The sequence below is a fragment of the Oncorhynchus kisutch genome, linkage group LG24 (assembly GCF_002021735.2).
Source record: "Oncorhynchus kisutch isolate 150728-3 linkage group LG24, Okis_V2, whole genome shotgun sequence".
Classification (NCBI taxonomy): Eukaryota; Metazoa; Chordata; class Actinopteri; order Salmoniformes; family Salmonidae; genus Oncorhynchus; species Oncorhynchus kisutch.
Window position 1 is genome coordinate 13,161,790 of NC_034197.2, and position 24,535 is coordinate 13,186,324.

Here is a 24,535-nt window from a genome sequence, read left to right on the forward strand (position 1 = left end):
CCCCCCACCCCAACCTCAAACCATGTCCCTGTGCTCATCCTGTGCTAAATGAGATGAGGGAGGAGGGTTGGAGGATATAGAGGGATGGCAAACAGCAGACGCAGCCTAGGGGAGAGGATGACGACAGGATGTGTGTGTGTGCGTGCATACTCTTGTGCTTGTGTGTGTTGCCAACGTTATGCGCATGTGTGCCTGCCAACATGATGGCTCAGATCTCTCAGGAAGCGAGGAAGGGGAAATTAGAGTGTAGTTGTCAGCAGGTTAGGGTGTAGAGCTTCAGGAAGCAAACTCTGTCCCCTAAGGGTAGCATTACAGTGATGTTGATTGAAATGGTTGTAACATTTTCTGACTCTCTTCTGTTTGGATCCCATAGACAGGAAGTCCAGGTCTTTATGACTGTATCTGAAATGGCATCCTATTGTCTACATAGTGCACTACTTTTGACCAGGGCCCGCAAATAGGGTGCCATTTTGGACTAAGCCTATGACTGGTACAGTAATTATTCCCTCCGGATAGTCTTACTGTACAGTATATTGAGGAATTCATTGTTGGAGGGAGGTAAAGTCTATGCTTCTATTTTCTTTTCCTGCAACGAGGCTGGATAAATGATGCATACTTATGCTGAAATATTCACCAGTGCAAAAGCATGGGAGGGATCCCTGGCAAGCACACTCTAATTCAGAAGAATGAGGCTGATTCAACCGCCGACATAGCAGTGTGTGTGTCTGTATGTGTGTGTATTTGTGTATCCGTCTATGAGCGTGGTCTCATAGACTAGACATAACATAGTAATTGTAAATCCGAGACACTCAAATTACACTGAACAAAAATATAAACGCAACAAGTGTTGGTTTCATGAGCTGAAACTCATCACGGACAACTTTAGCATTTGAGATAATTAGCGACATTTCAACTACTGACTACTTTTTAGCTACTTTGCAACTACTCAACATGTTAGCTAACCCTAACCATAACCCTTTAACTAACACTTCCCCTAACCATAACCCTTTAACTAACACTTCCCCTAACTTTAACCCTTTAACCTAACTCCTCAACTTAACCCTAACCCTTTAACCTAAGTCCTCAACTTAACCCTAACCTTAACCCTTTAACCTAACTCTTCAACTTAACCCTTTAACCTAACTCCTCAACTTAACCCTAACCCTTTAACCTAACTCCTCAACTTAACCCTAACCCTTTAACCTAAGTCCTCAACTTAACCCTAACCTTAACCCTTTAACCTAACTCTTCAACTTAACCCTTTAACCTAACTCCTCAACTTAACCCTAACCCTTTAACCTAACTCCTCAACTTAACCCTAACCTTAACCCTTTAACCTAACTCCTCAACATAACCTTAATTAACCTAACTCCTCAACTTGACCCTAACATTAACCCTAACTGCTAGCCTAGCTAATGTTAGCCACCTAGCTAGAATTTGTAACATATCATTTATTTTTCAAATTTGTAACATATTGTACGTTTTACCAATTCGTAACATATAATACAAATTGTAATTCGTAATATATCATACGAAATGGGTGATGGACATCCACAAATGAATACATACCATGCCTATAGAATAATACTAAATGCTCTGAGACCAGGTTGGTGTGTGTGTGTGTTATGTCAGCCTTCTAAACTTGAGTAAGTACGAGCTATGCTCCCTGATTGCTCCCTGATTATCTGAGTAGACGTGGGAGCTCTTAATAGCGTACACTGTGACTTTGTGTTCCACTCAGACAGGCTCCTCAGACTACAGACACGAGGACACAGTCAGACACTGACACTAGAGAGGAGGAGAGGGTGGAGGGCAGGGGAGAGGCCTTTCAAAACAAAACAGAGGGCTATGACATCCAACAGAGCCAGTGTCAGACTAAGAGTCTACAATAAGCAGTGTTTCTACATGGCAGAGATCCAGGATTCATTATGGCAATTGCCAGAGTTTTCCGTTGTAGAGCTCAAGGGAGGGAACAGTTTAGATCAGATTGCATTAGACATCACAGGGGCTATTTTAGGGTTACGAGGCTCAGACTGAGGGCAGACAAGGTTAGGAAGTAGGGACACTGTGACATATTCGCACAGTATTGATTCAGTAGTGTGCTCCGGGACTGCAGGACTCCAGGGCCTGTATTCACAAATACTGATCTAGGATAAGGACCCCCCTGTCCATATAATCTTATTCATAATGATCTAATGGGGAATCTTAGCTGATCCTAGATCAGTAGTGAACACTGGCCCAGGAATGCAGGGGGAGGAGAAAAGGAAGGATACTCACAGTTGGTGGACACTGCAGTTGTAGAACTTGACCTCTGTGCTGATGACCATCTGGCCAGTCTCCTTAGAGTTCAGCCTTAACTCTACACCTGACCAGTCTAGAGAGCGAGCAAGATAGAGAAAAAGGAGGGGGAGAGAGAGAGATATATATAGAGAGAGAACGATGAATGAAGGAAGCACTTACACAAATGACACACTATAATGTGTAGCGGCATGTACCAACCCTTCCAGGCTTCAATGCAACCTGTTTTAGAATACAAATCAAATCAGATTGTGGCAGTCACATGCGCCGAATACAACAGGTGTTGACTGTACAGTGAAATGCTTACTTACGAGCCCCTAACCAACCAGTGGAGAAACACACACTAACTCACCCCCATCTTTCTCTTGTAGTAGTCTCTCTACCTTTCCATTGTCAAGAGCACAGCCCTCTTCTTTCTCTAGCAGTCCCTCTATCCCTCAGGTTTCTTCCTTCCCCTCCAGTAGTTTATCCCCCCCCCAGTTTCCACCCCTTCTTTTAACCAATCCATCTTTCAGTCTGTCCTTCTGTCTGTCCCCTGTTCACCTTCTGAGTCCACCGGCGGTCTGGAAGGGGCCCAGAGGGAAGGTAGCGGGCTGCAGACAGTGCCGGTGTGGCCACTGCCCAGTTTGGCTAGTCCCGGTGGGTACCTGGTGCCAGTCTCTGCTCTGGGACATGTGGGTCTGAGTGGTTACCAGGTACCTGCTGAGGACCAAGCTGACCCATCCGGCTGGCCACTCATCCCACGCAAACACTCATCTCATCCCACAGTCCGAGTCCAACAACACCAACACACAGTATAACCCATGTTCTCCTTTTTTACTATCTCTTAGTCTCTCCATTACTAGCATCATAGGAAAGCACCATCTGTGACTGCAGTGATTTGGCAGTGTCTGGTAATCTGAACAACATACTCATAGTTATTCTACTATAAAGGCGATAGCAAATCTCTGTGTTATGAAGAATGCTGCCTTGTTATTGAATTTGTTTTGGTTGATGGTGAGTGTCTGGTTTAGATGTAGAATCTTAATTTGATCACTCTTTTGTTGCTGAGAATGTTCCTACACAGCAGGAAATGCAAACGTGTAGTGTCTTTGAGTTTTAAAAAGGCTTCTAAAGTTTGTAATTTCCACTTTGAAATTTCAGACTTTCAGATTTCCCCTATTGAAAAATGTATCAACCTGTACAAAAAAGACCATTAATTATAATCCACGTAATAATTCACATTTCCTGTTGCTACAGGATTATTTTCATGCTTTATCAAACTGGGTCAAATTAAGATCCGACATCTGTACATCTACACCAGCATGGAGCCTGCCTGTACGTACAACCTCTCTCCCAGTGAGAGAACAGCAGAGATGTGATGTTTAAAGCAGAAAGCAGGCTTAGGTTTGAGCTCAGATGGTTTTGTGTGGGAGGTTTCAATGACCCTACATACTCTCTTCTCTCTCACTGCACCTGCTGGGGAGATGCATTTTTGCTTTCCCACACACCAGACTGTACACCACCCAGCTCAGCCCTGCATTTCAGCTTTGCTTTACGGAATTCTATTTGGCAACTACAAGCACACAGAAAGTATCCTCTGTTAGTTTGGCTGTTCCTGTTCCTGTGTCTGCCATTTAGTTTCCATATCAGGCAGATAAGATGTCTCCCTTTTTCCCTCTCTCCTTCCTCCCTTCCCTAGCTCCTCCACTGCCTCGCCCACCTCTCCCTCACCCTCCTCATCACCCTCCCGCCTTCTTTTGCAGTCATTACTTCTGCACATGATCAATGTTCAATAATCTATCCCCTGTTAGGCAAGCAGGCAGGCAAGCCTGTCCAGGCTGATGAGGGTCAGGGATGTATGCATGTGTATGTGTATTAGGTCTGGGTGGTATACCTTATTTTACTATATACCGGTATTGATGCACGGACCGGATTGAGTTTTACTTTACCTTCTATAACGGTATTTCAACGTTTGGTTTCATTAAATGTGATACGCAACTCTGGCGCGTATAATGTCCGTTTTGATAGTTTTCTGTTTGCTACTTGAGTCACCTCGCTCCCTCTCCTCGTGCTGCTGCATGCCGCTAACCACACCAAGCCCTGCCCCCTGTCACTCAAGGAGAGAGCAGTTGTTGGACCACGGAGTCACCAGCACTTTCTTGCCATTCATTCTGCATGGTCAGATGAACGCAACAATCTTGGTGACATGCTGCTTTTCACAAGCATTCCATAATTACACTCTTCGTTTGTGTATCTTACTGTCTGCAAACTAAGGTTCGCTAGTTTGTCTTTTCTTTGCGAGGTGTTGCTAAAATAATTTGTGTTAGCTGCTAATCGCTAGTTAGCTGGCTAAATGTACTAAGAATCAGAGCAAATGTAGCTAGTTAGCTAATACTGCCTGGTACCAGTGCTGATGTAGGCCTAGATAAGCATGTTTGTGCAGGGGTATCTTATCAGAAAGGAATAGGCAAAGCATGAATATGTTGGCTGGCTAACAATTTTTACCTTGTCAGCTCAGGGATTTGATCTAGCAACCTTTCGGTTACTGGCCCAACACTCTAACGACTGCCATTTCTAATGTATGTGTTGCCACCCTGAGTATGAATACTCAGAAAGCATATTTAGAACTTGTATTATTCAAAAACATCAAATACTGTAAAACATGTGACAAATATTGTGATATTATATTTTGTCCACTTCGCACAGCCCTAATATGTATGTGTGTGTGTGTGTGTGTGTGAGGGGGGATTGTGAGGAGATAAGACATTTATTAGGGGAGAGAAATTTTATCCCCCACCGAGCACCACCGACTAGGGGACTGATGGGGTAAACATGGCTGCTATTTACTCTCAGAGATGGGATTACAGCAACAGCACACACACACACACACACACACACACACACACACACACACACACACACACACACACACACACACACACACACACACACACACACACACACACACACACACACACACACACACACTCTTTGTGACTGGCAAATAGCGATTGTATGCGTGTGATCACCTATGATGTCACACATTAATGTCACATGTTATACATGAATGATCGTCCAGATATGGGGTGAGCTCTCAAATATTTAGGCGCTCACAAAACCTGGGCACCCCATCTCAAGCAGACTGGGAAAATATATATATATACATATCTTGGAAAGGGACATCATCTTGTTCCAACCCGTTACTAACTCACCATCCTTAAGCTACTCCTTGTTTTCTCCCTCCCCATCATCATCTTAGTTCTACAAGGACCCAGTCTGTGCCTACCTCCACCTCCACAGTGCTAACTGGCTTCAGTGCTGTGTGTTAGCCTCATGTGAGGACAGTAATCTGGGCAGCTCTATCCGGCCACAGGCCTTGGTCCCTGGTCCTCCTGCCTCCTTAATGGGCCCAGGGCCCATTGGAGCACACTGCCCAGCAGGAAGACTGGTCTGGGGGCAGGGGGAGCTTGTTATGCTGCCAGCCTGGAGCGCCACCCACGTGGCGGTTTGGATCAATGAAATGACCAGATGTGGGATTAATGAGGGGAGATCAATGTGTGTGTCGTTAAGAGAGTGGAGATGGAAAGAGGGAACATCGAACATCTCGTTAACACACAACCCTACAGGAGCTTATAAATAGCAGAGAGATAAAGTGAAAAAAAGAACTCAAACAACGGTTGTAATGCCTAAGCCAGCTGCTGCCCTGTGTATAATTGTGTGGCTCCAATCCATCTATCACCTTGAGTTTAATCTACTATGAAATTGTGACGATTGTGTTGACGATTGTGATTAGGGATCCTTGCCAGATGCATAAGGTGTGTGTGTATATACAGTTGAAGTTGGAAGTTTACATACACCTTGGCTAAATGCATTTAAACTTTCACAATTCCTGACATTTAATCCGACTAAACATTCCCTGTTTTAGGTCAGTTAGGATCACCACTTTATTTTAAGAATGTGAAATTACAGAATAATAGTAGAGAGAATGATTTATTTCAGCTTTTATTTCTTTCATCACATTTGGTTGTATTGCCTTTAAATTGTTTAATTTGGGTCAAATGTTTCGGGTAGCATTCCACAAGCTTCCCACAATAAGTTGGGTGAATTTTGGCCCATTCCTCCTGACAGAGCTGGTATAACTGAGTCAGGTTTGTAGGCCTCCTTGCTCACACACGCTTTTTCAGTTCTGCCCACAAATGTTCTATATGATTGAGGTCAGGGCTTTGTGATGGCCACTCCAATACCTTCCCTTTGTTGCCCTTAAGCCGTTTTGACACAACTGGAAGTATGCTTGGGGTCATTGTCCATTTGGAAGACCCATTTGTGACCAAGCTTTAACTTCCTGACTAATGTCTTGAGATGTTGCTTCAATATAACCACATAATTTATCTTCTCATGATGCCATGTATTTTGGGAAGTGCACCAGACCCTCTTGCAGCAAAGCATCCCCACAATATGATGCTGCCACCCCCGTGCTTCACGGTTGGGATGGTGTTCTTCGGCCTGCAAGCCTCCCCCTTTTTCCTCCAAACATAACAATGGTCATTATGCCCAAACAGTTCTATTTTTTTTTCATCAGACCAGAGGACATTTCTCCAAAAAGTATGATCTTTGTCCCCATGTGCAGTTGCAAACCGTAGTCTGGCTTTTTTTATGGCGGTTTTGGAGCAGTGGCTTCTTCCTTGCTGAGCGGCCTTTCAGGTTATGTTGATATAGGACTCATTTTACTGTGGATATAGATACATTTGTACCGGTTTCCTCCAGCATCTTCACAAGGTCCTTTGCTGTTGTTCTGGGATTGATTTGCACTTTTCGCACCAAAGTACGTTAATCTCTAGGAGACAGAACGCGTCTCCTTCCTGAGCGGTATGACGGCTGCGTGGTCCCATGGTGTTAATACTTGCGTACTATTGTTTGTACAGATGAACGTGGTACCTTCAGGCATTTGGAAATTGCTCCCAAGGATGAACCAGACTTGTGGAGGTCTACAATTGTTTTTCTGAGATCTTGGCTGATTTCTTTTGATTTTCCCATGATGTCAAGCAAAGAGGCACTGAGTTTGAACGTAGGCCTTGAAATACATCCACATGTACACCTCCAATTGACTCAAATTATGTCAAGTAGCCTATCAGAAGCTTCTAAAGCCATGACATAATTTTCTGGAATTTTCCAAGCTGTTTAAAGGCACTGTCAACTTAGTGTATGTAAACTTCTGACCCACTGGAATTGTGATGCAGTGAAATAATGTAGTGTATGTAAACCTCCGACTTCAACTGTGTGCATGTGCGTGTTTCTACCTTGGTCGGTGGGGATGAGAGGGACATCCTTAGCAGCGGGGGACACACAGAGGATCTGGTTACCGCTGACCTGTCCCTCTACCTCTGTCAGGTTGCCAAAGGAACAGGTGATCCCAGCCGAGAGGTCGGGGACATCAGACACCTTCACCAGCAACTATTCAGAGAGAGAAAACACACATTAGACATAGGAAGAAACCACACTTCACAGGTCACATAGGAAGAAACCACACTTCACAGGTCACGTAGGAAGAAACCACACTTCACAGGTCACATAGGAAGAAACCACACTTCACAGGTCACATAGGAAGAAACCACACTTCACAGGTCACATAGGAAGAAACCACACTTCACAGGTCACATAGGAAGAAACCACACTTCACAGGTCACATAGGAAGAAACCACACTTCACAGGCCACATAGGAAGAAACCACACTTCACAGGTCACATAGGAAGAAACCACACTTCACAGGTCACATACGAAGAGACCACACTTCACAGGTCACATAGGAAGAAACCCTATGAAACCAGAACAATGCAAAAGGTGATGTTACGTTGTGGTAGTTGGTTGAGCTGTATTTCACTACAGGAGCACATAGTGGTTGAAACACTATTTCGTAACCAGACGTAGCACATGATAGAGGGAAGTCATTGTTTTACAGGGAAATTGGGAAAATGGCCACTTCACACAATCAATTTGTGTTTTTGTCTTCCTCTTCAGTTCATAGGAACACACAGATACATGAAACACAAGCAAACCCACACACACACACACACACACACACACACACTGTAACACACAGAAAAAGGCGTTTGAAGTCATTCTCTAGAGAGCGGTGTGACACAGAGGCTAGAGAAAGCGCCTCAGCTGCTCAGCCTATAAATAAATGTATTCTGCACACCGGGGTGTGTGATCCGCTCTCCAGCCAGTGAAGTGAGGGAGCCTGGGTAATTATCAGCGTGGCATTTCAGAGGCATGTTCTATTAGCTGTTATTTTGGGCCGTTGCCGTTTGAAGTTTCCCTTTGTTTTATCTGCCTGGCGCTAAACACCACAGGGCTACAGGGACCGGGAGGGAGAGACAGAGAGAGAGAGAGAGGGAGAGACAGAGAGAGAGAGAGACAGACAGAGAGAGAGAGACAGAGAGAGAGAGAGACAGACAGAGAGAGAGAGAGACAGAGAGAGAGAGAGGGAGAGAGACAGAGAGACAGAGACAGAGAGAGAGAGAGAGAGAGACAGAGAGACAGAGAGAGAGAGAGAGACAGAGAGACAGAGAGAGAGAGAGACAGAGAGAGAGAGTGAGAGAGAGAGAGAGAGACAGACAGAGAGAGAGAGTGAGACAGAGAGAGAGTGAGACAGAGAGAGAGAGTGAGACAGAGAGAGAGAGTGAGAGAGACAGACAGAGAGAGAGAAAGATAAAGAGAGAGACAGAGCGAGAGAGAGAGACAGAGAGAGAGAGAGTGAGAGACAGAGAGAGAGACAGAGAGAGACAGAGAGCGAGAGAGAGAGACAGAGAGCGAGAGAGAGAGACAGAGAGAGAGAGTGAGAGAGAGAGAGAGAGACAGAGAGAGAGACAGAGAGACAGAGAGCGAGACAGAGAGAGGCAGAGAGAGAGACAGGGAGAAAGATAAAGAGAGAGAGATAAAGAGAGAGAGAGAGAGACAGAGAGAGAGAGACAGAGAGAGAGAGAGAGACAGAGAGAGAGCGAGACAGAGAGAGACAGAGAGAGAGAGAGACAGAGAGAAAGATAAAGAGAGAGAGAGAGACAGAGAGAGCGCGACAGAGAGAGAGACAGCAGAACAGCACAAATACATAGTTTAAGACACTGGCTAAGACAGGGAGGCAGGGCTGGAGTAAAAGACATGGATGAACCTCGTAGGACCACTCCTGCTGCCTTTCCTTTGACTTTATGGTGCTTCTCTCTCTTATGCCCTCAATTACAAAAAAACATGAAGGGATCTATATTTCTGTTCAACGTCTTGTTGTCAGTCTCTACTATCCTACCACATCAATTAGCTTACACACACACACACACACACACACACACACACACACACACACACACACACACACACACACACACACACACACACACACACACACACACACACACACACACCTAGTGATGGGGGAAAAATTGATACAGTTACATATCGGGATACGATGTTTGACGATACATCATATTGTGTCGTTTTGACAATATCGCTAGTTGGCTGTACCTGCACCAAAACTCCAATAGTTTTCCTTCTCAGCTTGTTCTCCATCTTCCTTTTAAATAGGGAGACAGTTTGTTTTCATGACTGATCAAAACTCTGCCTTGTCCCTCTGCAGCAGACATATGGTCAGCAATACATTGGGAACATCGTATCTCAATAAAATCACAGTATCGAATCATAATACATTTGGAATTGTGAGAATAGCAATATATGTCGTGTCGGCACCTACGTATTGTCATAATATCATATCGTGAGGTCCCTGGCAATTCCCAAAGCTACGCACATGCTCACACACACACACACACGTATACACACTAACACGCACGCACATAGTACACAGAGACACTGGCAGGTTTCTATTGTGAGCCTTGTTTGTTTTAAGTCTGTTTTTCCTCTTGCTGTTGTCTCCCGCTCTCTCCGAGACAGTGGCGATACAGTGGGTATCTTTGTGCCAGAGTCTGTAATGTCTGGCCTAATTGGTGGCAGTGTTTTTAATAAAGGTAATTTCATTTTCCCCCTGCTGCTTCCCCAAGCTGTCGCCAGGGAGGATGTGTTGTCATGGAGATAGCCTCCTGCCACAGCGGAATGCTCAGAGCTGAGGTGACCCATTATCTTCCGACAGGTGGCGTCAGTCCTACGCAACGCTCGTCCCTAAACAGTGCAGGTGGCATCGCCGCCCTGTCTGGCGTGAGACAATGGAGGTGACCCTGTTGCTGTCATGTTGTCAGAGAGGAACGGAAGGAACACTTCCGTTGGCAAAAGACTAAACGAAAGAGCACACAAAGCCACCGGTCACCTCTGTTGTCCGTTATAGGTGGCCTGGTGGCTACGGGTCACCACTGGTACAGGCAGAACTGCGGCCACGGTCACCCATGTTAGATGTAGCACTATGATGGCTCACCTTGGTTCCAGCGGTAGTTCATTCCTGAACAGCGCACATCAGTACGCAACATGGAACAGACTGAAGCAGGGACAGGATGCAGGGTTCTTTGTAGCGCTGCTGGGAATGTGAACAGGAATACGCAGGGTACACATTCAGAAGCTCAAAGACAGTTCAGAGACATTCGCCAGGAGGGACTGGCGTGTATACTCCCGTGCGCAGCCATTCCAAGTAGAGCACACCGTAAGAGTGGGTGAGTGTGTGCATTCCTGAGCTAAATAAAAAAATGAGACAATACGGATGTGCCTGCTTGTCTGTCTCACCGTGCCCATGCTGATTTACAGTACGACTCTGTACTCTGCTGGAAGAGAAAAAAACGTTCACACCCACACACACCAAAATGTTGGACGCAGGGGAAGCATATGCTCACACTTACACCCACATGGTGCACTTATGAGACACAGAGGACGATGTCTATTCATCTGTGTTCATCTACAAATACACTGTTACTGTGGAATAGACTGGAAGAAAGCTCCGTCTCTATAAAAACCTTGTTTCAGATAATGCCTAGGTAGGCACCAGCTCCAGTTGGATGTTGACGGTGTGTTGGGGTAGTGTGGTGTGTTGAGATTTTGTGTGTGTGTGTGTGTGTGTGCGTGTAGACTCACCGGCATGCTGGGATCTGACACTGCGATGCTATCTGGGTACACGGTGGCCTTCACACACTGGGGGAGAGCGGCCGCGAAACGGTACGGCTCATCAGCACGCTCACAACGATCCTTCTGAGAACACCTGGACACATGGACAGAAGAGTGGAGGGGGGTGAGGGGTGGAGAGCGAAGGAAAGATAAGAGTTAATAAAGGGCTAATGATTGGTGTAAATGTATAGGAGGAAACCCACTTATATACGGACTATACAAAACTAATGACGTAGACTGGGACGGTGAATCCACTGTCCCCTGTTAAATCCTCTTCAATCAGTGTATAGGAAGGATTTTGAAGCCTTGAGACCATTGAGACTTGAAGTGTGTATGTGTGCCATGCAGAGGGTGAATGGGCCAGACAAAAGAGTTCAGTGCCCGGTGCGTCAAGAACTTCAACGCTGCTGGGTTTTTCACGCTCAATAGTGTCCCGTGTGTATCAAGAATGGCCCACCACCCAAAGGACATCCAGCCTAGTTGACACAACTGTGGAAAGAATTGGAGTCAACATGGGCCAGCATCCCTGTGGAATGCTTTCGACACCTTGTAGAGTCCATGTCCCGGCGAACTGAGACTGTTCTGAGGGGTGGGTGGGGTACAACTCAATATTAGGAAGATGTTCTTAAGGTTTTGTACACACACAGTGTACATCTGTAACAGCAGCAGCTCAGTGTATCCCTCAACACTTCATTCATTTCTGATTGCCTGGCGTCTAGACCATCTAGTGGTGGTAACCGGTTGCGTAACAGGTTGCCCATTATGTTGAGTGTGGAGCCAAGCCATAGAGAGAACCCCGTAGAATAGAACAACAGAGGTGATCTAAGGGAACGTAGGAGCCAGTAAGATGTCTCTCGCACCTCATTATGCTAGTCTCACACACTGCCAACCAACCGAGGAGTGCAAGGGTCAGCACAATGTATCATACGCCCCCCCTGCCCATTAACCACATGCTGACTCATAGAAACCACAACCGAGACGTTGCCTTCATTCTGATGGCGAGTTTTCCCACCCTGTCTCTCTTTCTCTCGCTCTGTTCTCTTCTCACCTCTCACTCCACCTTTCCCTTTCTCTCTCTCGGTCTCTCCCTCTGTCTCTATCTCTATCCGTCGCAAACACGGTCTGCCATTTATGGTTGCTACCCCGTTTGTCAATTTCACAAGTCTCTTTTACGTCAATAATGGCTGAAGGAAATTATCCTTAATGTGACTTTTCTTTGGAGAGAGAGGCAACAAAGCAGGAAGAGAGGCAGGCAGGTAGGGAGCGAGGCAGGAAGGAAGCGGGGCAGCTAGGTAGCGAGGCAGGTAGGGAGGCAGGTAGGGAGCTAGGCAGGCAGGGAGGGAGGCAAGGAGGGAGGGAAGCAGGGTGCTGGGCAGGCAGGCAGAGAATTAGGAAGGCAGGGAGTTAGGCAGACAGGGAGCTAGGCAGACAGGGAGCTAGGCAGGCAGCGTGTTAGGCAGGCAGGGAGTTAGGCAGACAGGGAGCTAGGCAGGCAGGGAGCTAGGCAGACAGGGAGCTAGGCAGACAGGGAGCTAGGCAGGCAGGGAGTTAGGCAGGCAGGGAGCTAGGCAGGCAGGGAGCTAGGCAGACAGGGAGCTAGGCAGACAGGGACCTAGGCAGGCATGGAGCTAGGCAGGCAGGCAGGCAGGCAGAGAATTAGGAAAGCAGGGAGCTAGGCAGACAGGGAGCTAGGCAGACAGGGAGCTAGGCAGACAGGGAGCTAGGCAGACAGGGAGCTAGGCAGGCAGGGAGTTAGGCAGGCAGGGAGCTAGGCAGACAGGGAGCTAGGCAGGCTGGGAGCTAGGTGGTCAGGGAGTTAGGCAGGCAGGCAGGCAGGGAGGGAGATGTTGAATGTACACCTCATGGTGGAGGTACAGGCCATTCAGACAGACCAAACCAGAGCGGTCATTAAGCTAACAAAAAGCCCTGCATTGATTTTACTGTGGGGGAAGGAGGAGGGGAAGGGAGGGAGAGTAGGAAGGAGGAGGGGGGGGAGGCGGTGGAGAGGTATTGTTGCCATGGTTTCAGGAGACAGCCATTATCTGTGTGTAGTTAAAGACTGACCTCTTGGCTCTCTCATTAGATGAAGTGCATGCTTTTGAATGTTGACTACAGTACACCCCCCCCCCCCCCTCCTCCCTCACTTCCCTCTCTCCTCTCCTCTCCTCTCCTCCCTCTCTTCTTCCACTAGCCTTTCATTCACAGCCCTGCCACTGCTTTGTGCCGGATCACTCAGATTCCTGAAGGGGTGGAATGCACACATCCTTAAAAGGTATAGTTCAGGCCTATTTTTGGGTTGAATTACCCTTACCTTGAGTTGTGTCTGAAGGGCCATGGTGACAGAATCCACAATAATTCACTATTTAGTCCTGCCACAGCCAGGAGTTAACATTGTCGAAATGAATGAATAGAAACAGCCGAACAGATGTTAGCAATGCTGCTCTGCAAGCCCAAACTTCCTCAAAAGCACTTCAGACTAAGTTCGGTAGTTGTGGAGGTTGCAGGGATGTTTTTAAAGTGCACAACGCTGAGATAATCGCTGGAATTTTGTCACGCAAAACTGGAACCATTCCGTCATGTAGTTTCACAGCCGCATCTGTTCCTGTGGTTGGCTGTAACATGGACAGTACAGTTGAATTGTATTCCATTGGGCAATCAGATACGGACCAATTACCAGAGCTGTGAACAAACTCGCCGGTGGCTTGATGGAACTATCAGTGCATTGGAATAATCTGATATTACTTCAAAAGCAACGACATTCTCACTGGGAAGAACTCTTTGCGAGTATTGACGCTACCGAAGTTAGTCTGAAGTGTTTTTGAGGAAGTTTGGGCTTGCAGAGCAGCATTGCTAACATCGGTTCGGCTGTTTACATTCATGAATTTTTGCAATGCTAATATGCTAACTCCTGGCTGTGGAAGAACTCATAAGTCATGGCTTATTGTGGATTCTGTCAGCATGGGGCCTTCAGAACACAACTCAAGGTAAGGGGAATTCAACCCAAATATAGATTTGGCCTGAACTTTCCCTTTAACACACAAACCCAGGCACGGTCGCACACACACAGTGTTAGTTTAATGGGGCCTTTATTAATAGCTCCTCAGAGCAGCTGAAGACAGTACAGGCAGCACTACAGCAGGTGGCCATGGCTGTAAACCAAGCCCTGTCCAAGGTGCTGAAGTAGAACAGACCTCAGTCAGCCAGTCAGCACTCTCTGTCTATCTACTGCTACTGATGGAAATCCCTGCTAAAATCGGTTCTGTTGTTCACATTCATGAATTTCGACGATGCTCCAGCGGCAGGAGTAAATGATGGATTATTGTGGATTCTGTCAGCATGGGGCCTTCAGAACACAACTCAAGGTAAGGGGAATTCAACCCAAATATAGATTTGGCCTGAACTTTCCCTTTAACACACAAAACCACACAGACAGCACTCTCTGTTGATCTACTGCTACCGATGACAATCACTGCTAACATACTTTGTCTAGACTATGTACATGCCACATATAGAATAACATGGCAGCTGTGTTGACCACACACACAATCAACACAAACTGGAATGCACGGACACACTATACACACACAAAGAGCAGTCGTTGGATTGTGGTCCTTTAGGTCTTCTACCGCTGCCTGCCCTCTCAGCCTCCCTCCAGTTAGACAATTACGCTGTCATATCTGCCACGGCTGGGTCCCCAACACACACACGCACATACTCTCTCTCTGGCCCTGACAGTGGAGGTTTGGAGGGGGTCTGGCTGATTTCAGATCCCTCCCTCCAAGTACCATGTTTAAAGACGAAGGGAGTGGAGATCAAGACATCTCTATAATGTGCACGTTCTCAGGGCTGTGACGGTCATGGTATAGACGCACATTTTCTCCTGTCCTCCGCTCCTCACTGCATGTGCTGCCATAGAAATAGAATGAATAGAACGGGAAGCCCCGTTCAAGACAATGATGGCACAATGGGTAGACTGGCGGCCATTGCGAGTGGGTTGTGACGAGAGGGAGTACAGCTACGACCGGAAGTGAGCTTTCATAGCAGGTTAGCTGAGCATTTTAGCTAACCCTAACCCTTTTCCTAACCTTAACCTTATTCTCCTAACCTGCTACATGAATTATCCTAACCTGCTGCGTAAGTTCTCCTAACCTGCTATGAAAAATACACTTCTGGTGGTACCTGTATTCCACCTAGTCAGAACGTTGCGAGTGTACCCATAAAGCACAAACTACAGTATGTGCTAAAATAGGTGCTGTGATTTGTTGAACTCAACTGACATTACAAAAAGCCACATCAGTTGGCATCATTTGAATGCACCATGAAAATGATTGCCCATGCAGCCATAGATGCGGTGAAGGAGTCAATGGAACGCAGACGTTCCACTGACCATATTGGTGCACATTCATCAAATCTGTCATGATTCATGTATTGTAACTGGCCCATAATGTGGTTACTTAAGTCCGATTTTGATATATTTGGCTGTTTTCGCAGCATAACATGTAGAAGTCGTCCCTTTTCAGGTTTAGAAGAAGTGACTGCGAAATACGTCCTTCCTGTTTGTTTAAGCTGGTTAGCATAGCTAGCATACAGAAACCTGTGGCGGTAGCCAAAGTCGTTTCTATCTGTAGTGAAGTTGATCGGTGATGATGACATGAACATGTGTTGGGGTTGACATCCGTACAAACATTTTACTTCTATTTTCACCTCAACATACTGTGTAATACACATATAAACAATAGCCTAAATGTAGGATCATTTTCCTTGGGGGCAATAAGGGAACTCGTGATCTTTCCAACACGGCCCCCCCATGCATTTCTAAGGCAATTTCATTGTTTTGGTCGAGTTCGTTTGACCTCTACCACATCTATTATACCCATGAGTTTACCAGTCAAATTGCCAGGGTTAGAGGTTCTATGCTGGCTGCTGCAGCATTGTGGGGGGTGTTGCCTTGGCAACCAAATACTTGTTTAATAATAATTTATATTACTAGCTTGTATACCCACAAAGTCATAAACCCCACCCATTTCTACAATTTCTCTTCTTAAAATTTGAATTTAAACCTAAGCCTAACCACATTGCTAAACATATGCCTAACTTTAACCTTAAATTAAGACCAAAAAGCTTATTTATTTATTGCCAATTTTGACTATGTGGCTACAGAAGCAAGTGCAAACCCAACACCTTGCTTGTTCCAGCAAGGAGCAACAAAGTTTCATCACATTGTTAAGTCATTTTCATTGCAAGCTAAAGCGTACTGTTAGCTAGCTCGGGTACATTAGCTTGCTGGCTCGCTAGCTAGCTAACGTTACATGTATGATCTGTGTAGTAATATTATTTGTATCTCAGAAACCCATTTGCATTGCTAGTTATAGTCTAAAATTAGCTAGCTAGCTAACATTAAACCTAGTTAGTTAGCTTGCAGATTCATACTATAGAATGTACTGCATTGTGGCTAGCTATGACAATCAGTATGTATTGCTAGTAGTATGGGTTGGGATTATGGTTAATTGTTTAGCTAGCTAGCTAGCTAGCTATGTCTAAACAAAAGACTCCACTTTGCCAGATGATTCCATGACCCATAAGGTTAGACCAGGTGTGTCTGGGGGATGATTACAGCCATCTATTGTATTTCATGAACATGTGTACGTGTCTAAACAATAGTGACCCATCCACTTAGCTACATGTGGCTGGGGATTGGTTATAGCATTTCTTTCACATGACCCATTCATTTAGACAAGCGCATCATGTAATAATGACAAAATATTTATACAGTATTATTATCTGGACACTTTGGAATTTGATATTGCTACTATGCAAATATGCAAGCAACCATTTCAGTGTACCGTTGACACCTTCTGTATCCTGTGCATGTGACAAATAAACATCGATTTTACTTGATATAGTAATGTAATGCGATGGAGAGGGTAATGTGAAGAACAACCACTTGCACCAGAGTCAGATTAGGATATAGGCCACGGACTAGAGTGTACTCTTACCTGGAGTTTTTTCTTCTTGTAGGCTACTACTTTCACCACTTTTAGTCCTGAAATCTTTGGTTGTTTACTACGCTACTTTACTCACTCTGTTTAGCACATGGCCTCACATGTGAATCCTTAAAGAGATGGGTGGGGCTAATGCTTAAGAGGGCGTGAATGATGCGGAATAGGTGTCGACAAAGAAGAGCTCTGCAGTAGGTGTACCAAAATATTCAAGAGCCATACTGTCACGCCCTGACCTTAGAGAGAGATGTTTTATTTCTCTATTTGGTTAGGTCAGGGTGTGATGTGAGGTGGCCATTCTATGTTCTATGTTTTGTATTTCTTTGTTTTGGCCGGATATGGTTCTCAATCAGGGACAGCAGTCTATCGTTGTCTCTGATTGGGAACCATACTTAGGCAGCCCTTTTTCCCACCTGTCTTTGTGGGTAGTTAACTTTGGTTGTGGCACATAGCCCTTAAGCTTCACGGTTGTTTTTGTATTGTTTATTGTTTTTGTCGGCGTCATCCTAATAAAAATGAATATTTACGCTCACCACGCTGCGCTTTGGTCTACTTCATTCGACGGCCGTGACAGTGGGGTTTCAAAGCAGAATTCCTTTCCCATTGTTCCTCAACTGCAGTGTATGATACACCATTTTGTAACTCTGAGTCTCTACTTTTATCCAGTGTAAAAAATAAAAAAATAATCAATGTTGCTATATAAGATTGAATCGAGGTGGTCGGTCACACATATATTTGAAACAGTTTTTGCGTATTTCACTTTCATGACGCTCTTCATTCGGAACCGTTGGTAACACGGTAATTGTGCCCTACGTTCTCTCCCTCTCACCCCTTCCTTTACTGTTATCGGACAAAGAACAACCAGAACCCTAGAAGATGAGGGAAGAGTTAAGATGAACAAAGTCAGATGGAAGTGAAGGGGAATGAACGGATGGAGAAAGAGGGAGATAGAGACACTGTATGTATAGTGAATATTTAATGGTGTTTTAATACAACAACAGATCCACCATCCACAGACTAAGTAGGTGTACATCCTTATCTGTTATGTTACAGGATGGGCGGTCTCCTCTCCTCTCCTTTATCTGCTGTCTGTATTGTCTGCCTTAACTGCTTGGATGGACACCTGCTTGGGGACTGTCTCGTCTGCTACCCATGTCAATGTAAATATGTATGTACGGAGGCAGACAAAATGCGTACAACTCCCAATGCGCTCAGATCACATCACACTGCCATTTTGAATGAAGAGTGATTACTGAGAACAGCCCTGTGCTGTGCTGCTGTGCTGGGCTGAGCTACATGCTAATTTCCCCCCCCAGAACACCCAGATATTTGTGCAAATTAAGTGTTTTTCTGCTTCCTCCCTGATGCGCATGAATATCTATTCAAATTGAGGCGGCGGGAGAGAAAGAGAGGGGGGAAGAGAGGGGGGAAGAGAGGGGAAAGAGAGGGGAAGGGGGGGGGAAAGAGAGGGGGAAAGAGAGGGGAAAGAGAGGGGAAAGAGGGGGGGAAAGAGAGGGGGAAAGAGAGGGGGAAAGAGAGGGGGAAAGAGAGGGGGAAGAGAGGGGGAAGAGAGGGGGAAGAGAGCCGTTCAAAGAGCCTAACTGCAGCAGAGATGTTTAGCTATTCAGGCTGACTCGTGTTGCACAGAGGCTTGTGTTGAGGTCTGACCAGAACAGAACAACACTCCTGAGTTCAGCACTGAGGTCAGGAAAGTATTGTTTTGTGAGGTTCCCCAGGCATTGTGGCTTCTGTAGTGTCACGCCACAAAACAACAACAACAGCACAGAGACTGGTGATGTTTTATACATCTGCTAAAGGTGATGCATTTCTGAGGCACAAAATGGGCTTGTGTGGTCTCTATGTCAGAGAGGATAGAGAGGATAGAGAGGATCGAGAGGATAGAGAGGAGAGAGAGGAGAGAGGGCAGAGGGGATAGAGGAGAGAGAGAAGAGAGAAGATAGAGAGGAGAGGGGATAGAGCGAGAGAGAGAGATATGGAGAGATGGAGAAAGAGGCAAAGTGAGGGAGAGAGAGAGAAGAGGGCGGGAGCAAGATGGACAGAATCAGAGAGATAGTGAGAGTAATGGAAAGAGAGATGGAGGTGTGTAAAGAGAAATGGCAGGCTCGCTAACAGGCTCCAGTAAAGAGGAACCAGATCTTTATTAATAATTGGCTTATGAGTAATACAGTAATTGGATCCCCTTCCCCTCCGCCCCTTCCCCATATCTCTGGCTGTAAATGAAATGACAGAGGGAGGGAGGGAGGGAGGGAGGGAGGGAGGGAGGGAGGGAGGGAGGGAGGGAGGGAGGGAGGGAGGGAGGGAGGGAGGGGAGGGAGGGAGGGAGGGAGGGAGGGAGGGAGGGAGGGGAGAATGGGCGTAAGATAAAGTTGACATGATCTTGGCCTGGTTTCCATATCAAACCCATCTCCATGGTAATAACAATGTGATAGGTAAATATGCCATCATAATGAATAATAATGGTACTGACTCAGATAGTTACATGGCACTATTGATATGTAGGGCATGTTGTTGATCGATATCTCATTAACAGTTGATTTGGGAGGGAGATTGACCTGTTAACCTGGCCATTAGACACACTGAGACACCCTCAATGGCCCAATACAGCCATTATCATTACCTGCCCCATTGGGAAACTACTCAACATTTTATGCTTTCTGTGCTAGAGATCATTCAGTACTCGTTAGTGAGAGGCTACTGCAGTGTTTCCCAATCTCGCCCCCCCCCCCCCCACGTTTGTTTTTTACCCTAGCCCTACACAGTTGGTTCCAATAACCAACTCATCATCAAGCTCTGATGTTTGGGATCAGCTGTCTTGTGCTAGGGTAAAAACCAAACGTGGGGGGGGGGGGGGTCGAGTTTGGGAAACACTGCAGTAGCCTTTCACTAACGAGTACTGAATGATCTCTAGCACAGAAAGCATAAAATGTCCACTAGTTTCCCAATGGGGACAACAATTAGGCAGGTGATGATAATGGCTGTATGGGGCCATTGAGGGTGTGTCAGTGTGGGCTACTGTACAGTGTCTAGGATGGCACAAAGGCTACTGGAGTCTATACGACTGCCATTCAAATCATGATGGGCCAAGACAGTAGCCATGTGCTAAACTACCTACTGTTGCCAATTAGCAGTAATGCAATAAAGACTGTTTAATTAGACCTAATGTATATCAGACAAGAGGATTAGAAATAGGAGCGCTATAATTTAAGAAACACTGTTTAAACACGGACCATGTCCTAAATCAATTCCTCTGTAATAAAGATTTGGGCCAAGTCCCAAACCCCTGACGGAGGGCTTGGTGATGTAGTAAGACTGTGCATGGCTTGCCAGGGTGCTGAACAAATCAATGGACAGCGTTTACACTAATCACATTGATTTGTGGATGTGGTGGATGGATGCTGCTCTGGTGGTGAAGGAACAGAGGTTACAGGGCGGGAGAGATGGGTGGGTGGAGAGAGAGAGAGAGGAGAGAGAGAGAGAGAGAGAGAGAGAGAGAGAGAGAGAGAGAGAGAGAGAGAGACGAGAGAGAGAGAGAACGAGAGAACGAGAGAGAGAGAACGAGAGAGAGAACGAGAGAGAGAGAACGAGAGAGAGAGAACGAGAGAGAGAGAACGAGAGAGAGAGAACGAGAGAGAGAGAACGAGAGAGAGAGAACGAGAGAGAACGAGAGAGAGAGAGAGAATGAGAGAGAGACCCAGGTGGTACTTCAGCTGGCCAGTGACAGTGCCAACTCCTACACTACAGCTGATGCTCTGTGGTGCCCTGTAGGACATTGTGAGGGGGTATATCTGCAGATAGACAGACAACATCCCATCACCGACAGTAGTTTGTGTGTCTGTGTGTTCGTGTTTATTTATTTTACCAGGTAAGTTGACTGAGAACATGTTCTCATTTACAGCAACGACCTGGAATAGTTACAGGGGGGTGGCCATGGTGGTTTGAGGGACAAATTGGGGATTTAGCCAGGACACCAGGGTTAACACCCCTACTCTTACGATAAGTGCCATGGGCTCTTTAGTGACCACAGAGAGTCAGGACACCCGTGTAATGTCCCATCTGAAAGACGGCACCCTACACAGGACGATGTCCCCAATCACTGCCCTGGGGCATTGGGATATTTTGTAGAACCTCAGGAAAGAGTGCCTCCTACTAGCACTCCAACACCACTTCCAGCAGCATCTGGTCTCCCATCTAGGGAGCGACCAGGACCAACCCTGCTTAGCTTCAGAAACAAGCCAGCAGTGGGATGCAGGGTGGTTTGCTGCTGGGATGTGTGTGTGTGCCCACAGCTTTGCCCATCAAAGACTGAGTCACGCTGTGCAGAGGGCCTCATCCTTCAATCGACTGCAGCCGCCATGCAAACACGCCTCTGTAAAACAATGAGCTTTTTATGGACTGAGTCAGAAAACGAGGCCTCATCCAATGAGATCCTTGGACGGACTAAGGAAAACAAGGCTCATCCAATGAGGTCCACGGACTGGCTATGAGCCTGTCTCTGCCTTACATAAATGTGACATAATGCTGTGTTACTGTACGCTTGCTGATCTACTCTCCTCCAACTAGTCTACCCTGCACTTTCATCAGCACCCTTCATTCTGGTGATCCCTCCCCCTCCTGCTCATCCTCCACCCTTCCTAAGCCATCACATCTCCTCTCCAGATCAAAACCAGAGTTAAATCGTGACAAATCAGACCATCTATGTGAAGCTAGCCACAATAAGGATGAGCCACAATAATGGACTTCTCTGATAGCCTTCAAAATAAAAGTATGGGAGGGCCTCCCGGGTAGCGCAGTGGTCAAGGGTGCTGTACTGCAGCGCCAGCTGTGCCACAGAGACTCTGGGTTCGCGCCCAGGCTCTTTCGTAACCGGCCGCGACCGGGATGTCCGTGGGGCGACGCACAATTGGCCTAGCGTCGTCCGGGTTAGGGAGGGTTTGGCCGGTAGGGAAATCCTTGTCTCATCGCGCACCAGCGACTCTGTGGCGGGCCGGGCGCAGTGCACGCTAACCAAGGTTGCCAGGTGCACCTTGTTTCCTCCGACACATTGGTGTGGCTGGCTTCTGGGTTGGATGACACTGTGTTAAGAAGCAGTGTGGCTTGGTTGGGTTGTGTATCGGAGGACACATGACTTTCAACCTTCGTCTCTCCCGAGCCCATACGGGAGTTGTAGCGATGAGACAAGATAGTAGCTAATAAAAAAACAATTGGATACCACGAAAAAGGGATAAAAAATACAATTTAAAATGGCATAATTCTACTATTTGTATTCATTTGCATCACTGTCAGTGGTATACTTTTAGTTTGAAGGCAAACCGCAAATTCCACTATTGCGCCTAATCCTTATTGTGTGGCTAGCTTCACAACACATAACCTGGTGCGGTCGAGCCTCACTAGCCAGATGACGCTAGCTGGCTGCTTATAACGTTAGCTTTGGGCAACAGGGTTACGTAGCTGCTAGCAATTTATTTTCATGAACTCATGATGTTCAATTTCATTAGGCGAACAACAAGTGGCAACCTAGCTAATACTTACAAGGATTCCTAAATCATTGCTAAGAATAATGAAAATGACTGCAGGTTCTACTGGTCATTGTTTTCAGGCTGTTGTATTGGTGCTAGCTAGGTACCAAGCTAAAGTTAGCTACCCCAGAAGTTGCGGTCAAACAAATGATGCTTTATTACCAATGCAGTATTGTAAACACATGGTTCGTGGCCGGTGTTTGCTTGTTGCACACTTTTTTGTCCAGCTTTGACAGTACTACTGTATCTTTTTTGACACTCAAAAAGACCCAAACGGCGTTCCATGGTATGTATGTCGTGAAGCTAATAGCAGTGACGCTATTACTGTGTAACTCCGGTAGGGCAACATCTGAAAAATAGAGCACTTGGTAGTGTGTACCAGTGCTCGACCAGTCGGCGAAAGCCAAGATCACCCACGACAGAGAACGGTTGATCGTCGAGGGCAATGAATTCCATTATCTTGGCTTTAATGGATTTCGCCTTTGAGTTGTCTCGCTGAAATGTTGTTACTCTTTCAACTGCTCGATCTACACAGCAGACATTGTGGGCTAGGTTAGGAACGCTGTGGTGTACGTGTAGTGCAAAATCTTACATGGCTTTATGACTTCGAAGTAATAATTACTTGTAATTACTTCGCCACCATGGCCTATTTATTGCCTCCCTTCTCCTACCTCATTTGCACATGCTCTATATGGACTTTTCTACTGTATTATTGATTGTATGTTTGTTTATTCCATGTGTAACTCTGTGTTGTTGTATGTGCTGAACTGCTTTGCTTTATCTTGGCCAGGTCGCAGTTGTAAATGAGAACTTGTTCTCAACTAGCCTACCTGGTTAAATAAAGGTGCTATATTTTTAACATACACGGTACCTTTGACATTGATTTTTTTAACATTGTTGTTAAACTAGACATCTCGGCATTTTTTAGCTAATATCAGCCGATTCCGATATGTGCATCCCTAGCTCTGAGTGGTGAAGACGGTTGTCAGACCAGGTCGCCAGTTAACCAACTGCTGCTGGTCCATTCAGGGCCAGGCAATGTGAAAGAGATGATGAGCTTTCTTTGAACTGCAATCAAAACACTGCTCACTTTGTTGGCCTGAGTATGGGCCATCAAACGCTCACTCTCTCTCATTCTTTCATTCTCTCTCTCTCTCTTTTCCCCCCTTCTTGATGCTTTCAGTGGGCTCATACTGTCTGTAGCAGCTGCTGGCAATTAAGGACTGTGTGTGGAGTCTCAGGCCAGTGTGGAAGAAAGAAGATATGCCACTCCACTCCTGGCCAGCCCTGCCTGCCTCTCTAGTCTGTCCTCATCACAGAGCTGGCTAATGTGCTGCCATGTTTCTAATTACCCACCTTAACATTCAGTGCTTCAATGGCAGAACAAATACTAGAAAGGCTAGAGGAAAAACAGTGTGTTTGGAAGAGAAGATATGAGAGAGGGGGGGGGGGAGACGGGGGAGAGAGAGAAGAGGGGGGGGGGGAGACGGGGGAGAGAGAGAGAGGGGGGAGAGAGAGGGGGGAGAGAGAGAGAGGGGGGGGAGAGAGAGGGGGGGGGAGACAGGGAGAGAGAGAGAGGGGGAGAGAGAGGGGGGAGAGAGAGAGAGGGGGGAGGAGAGAGAGAGGGGGGGG

At 46.3% G+C, this 24,535-nt stretch overlaps 1 protein-coding gene across 1 annotated transcript in view; it reads right to left on the reverse strand.

Annotated features, from left to right (window-relative positions):
• Positions 1–24,535, reverse strand: part of LOC109869689 (plexin-A2) — a 306,452-nt gene that overhangs the window by 96,414 nt on the left and 185,503 nt on the right. The window contains 3 exon segments of the mRNA XM_031803557.1: positions 2,278–2,374; positions 7,578–7,731; positions 11,338–11,461. Of these exon segments, the coding sequence (XP_031659417.1) occupies positions 2,278–2,374; positions 7,578–7,731; positions 11,338–11,461 (375 nt within the window).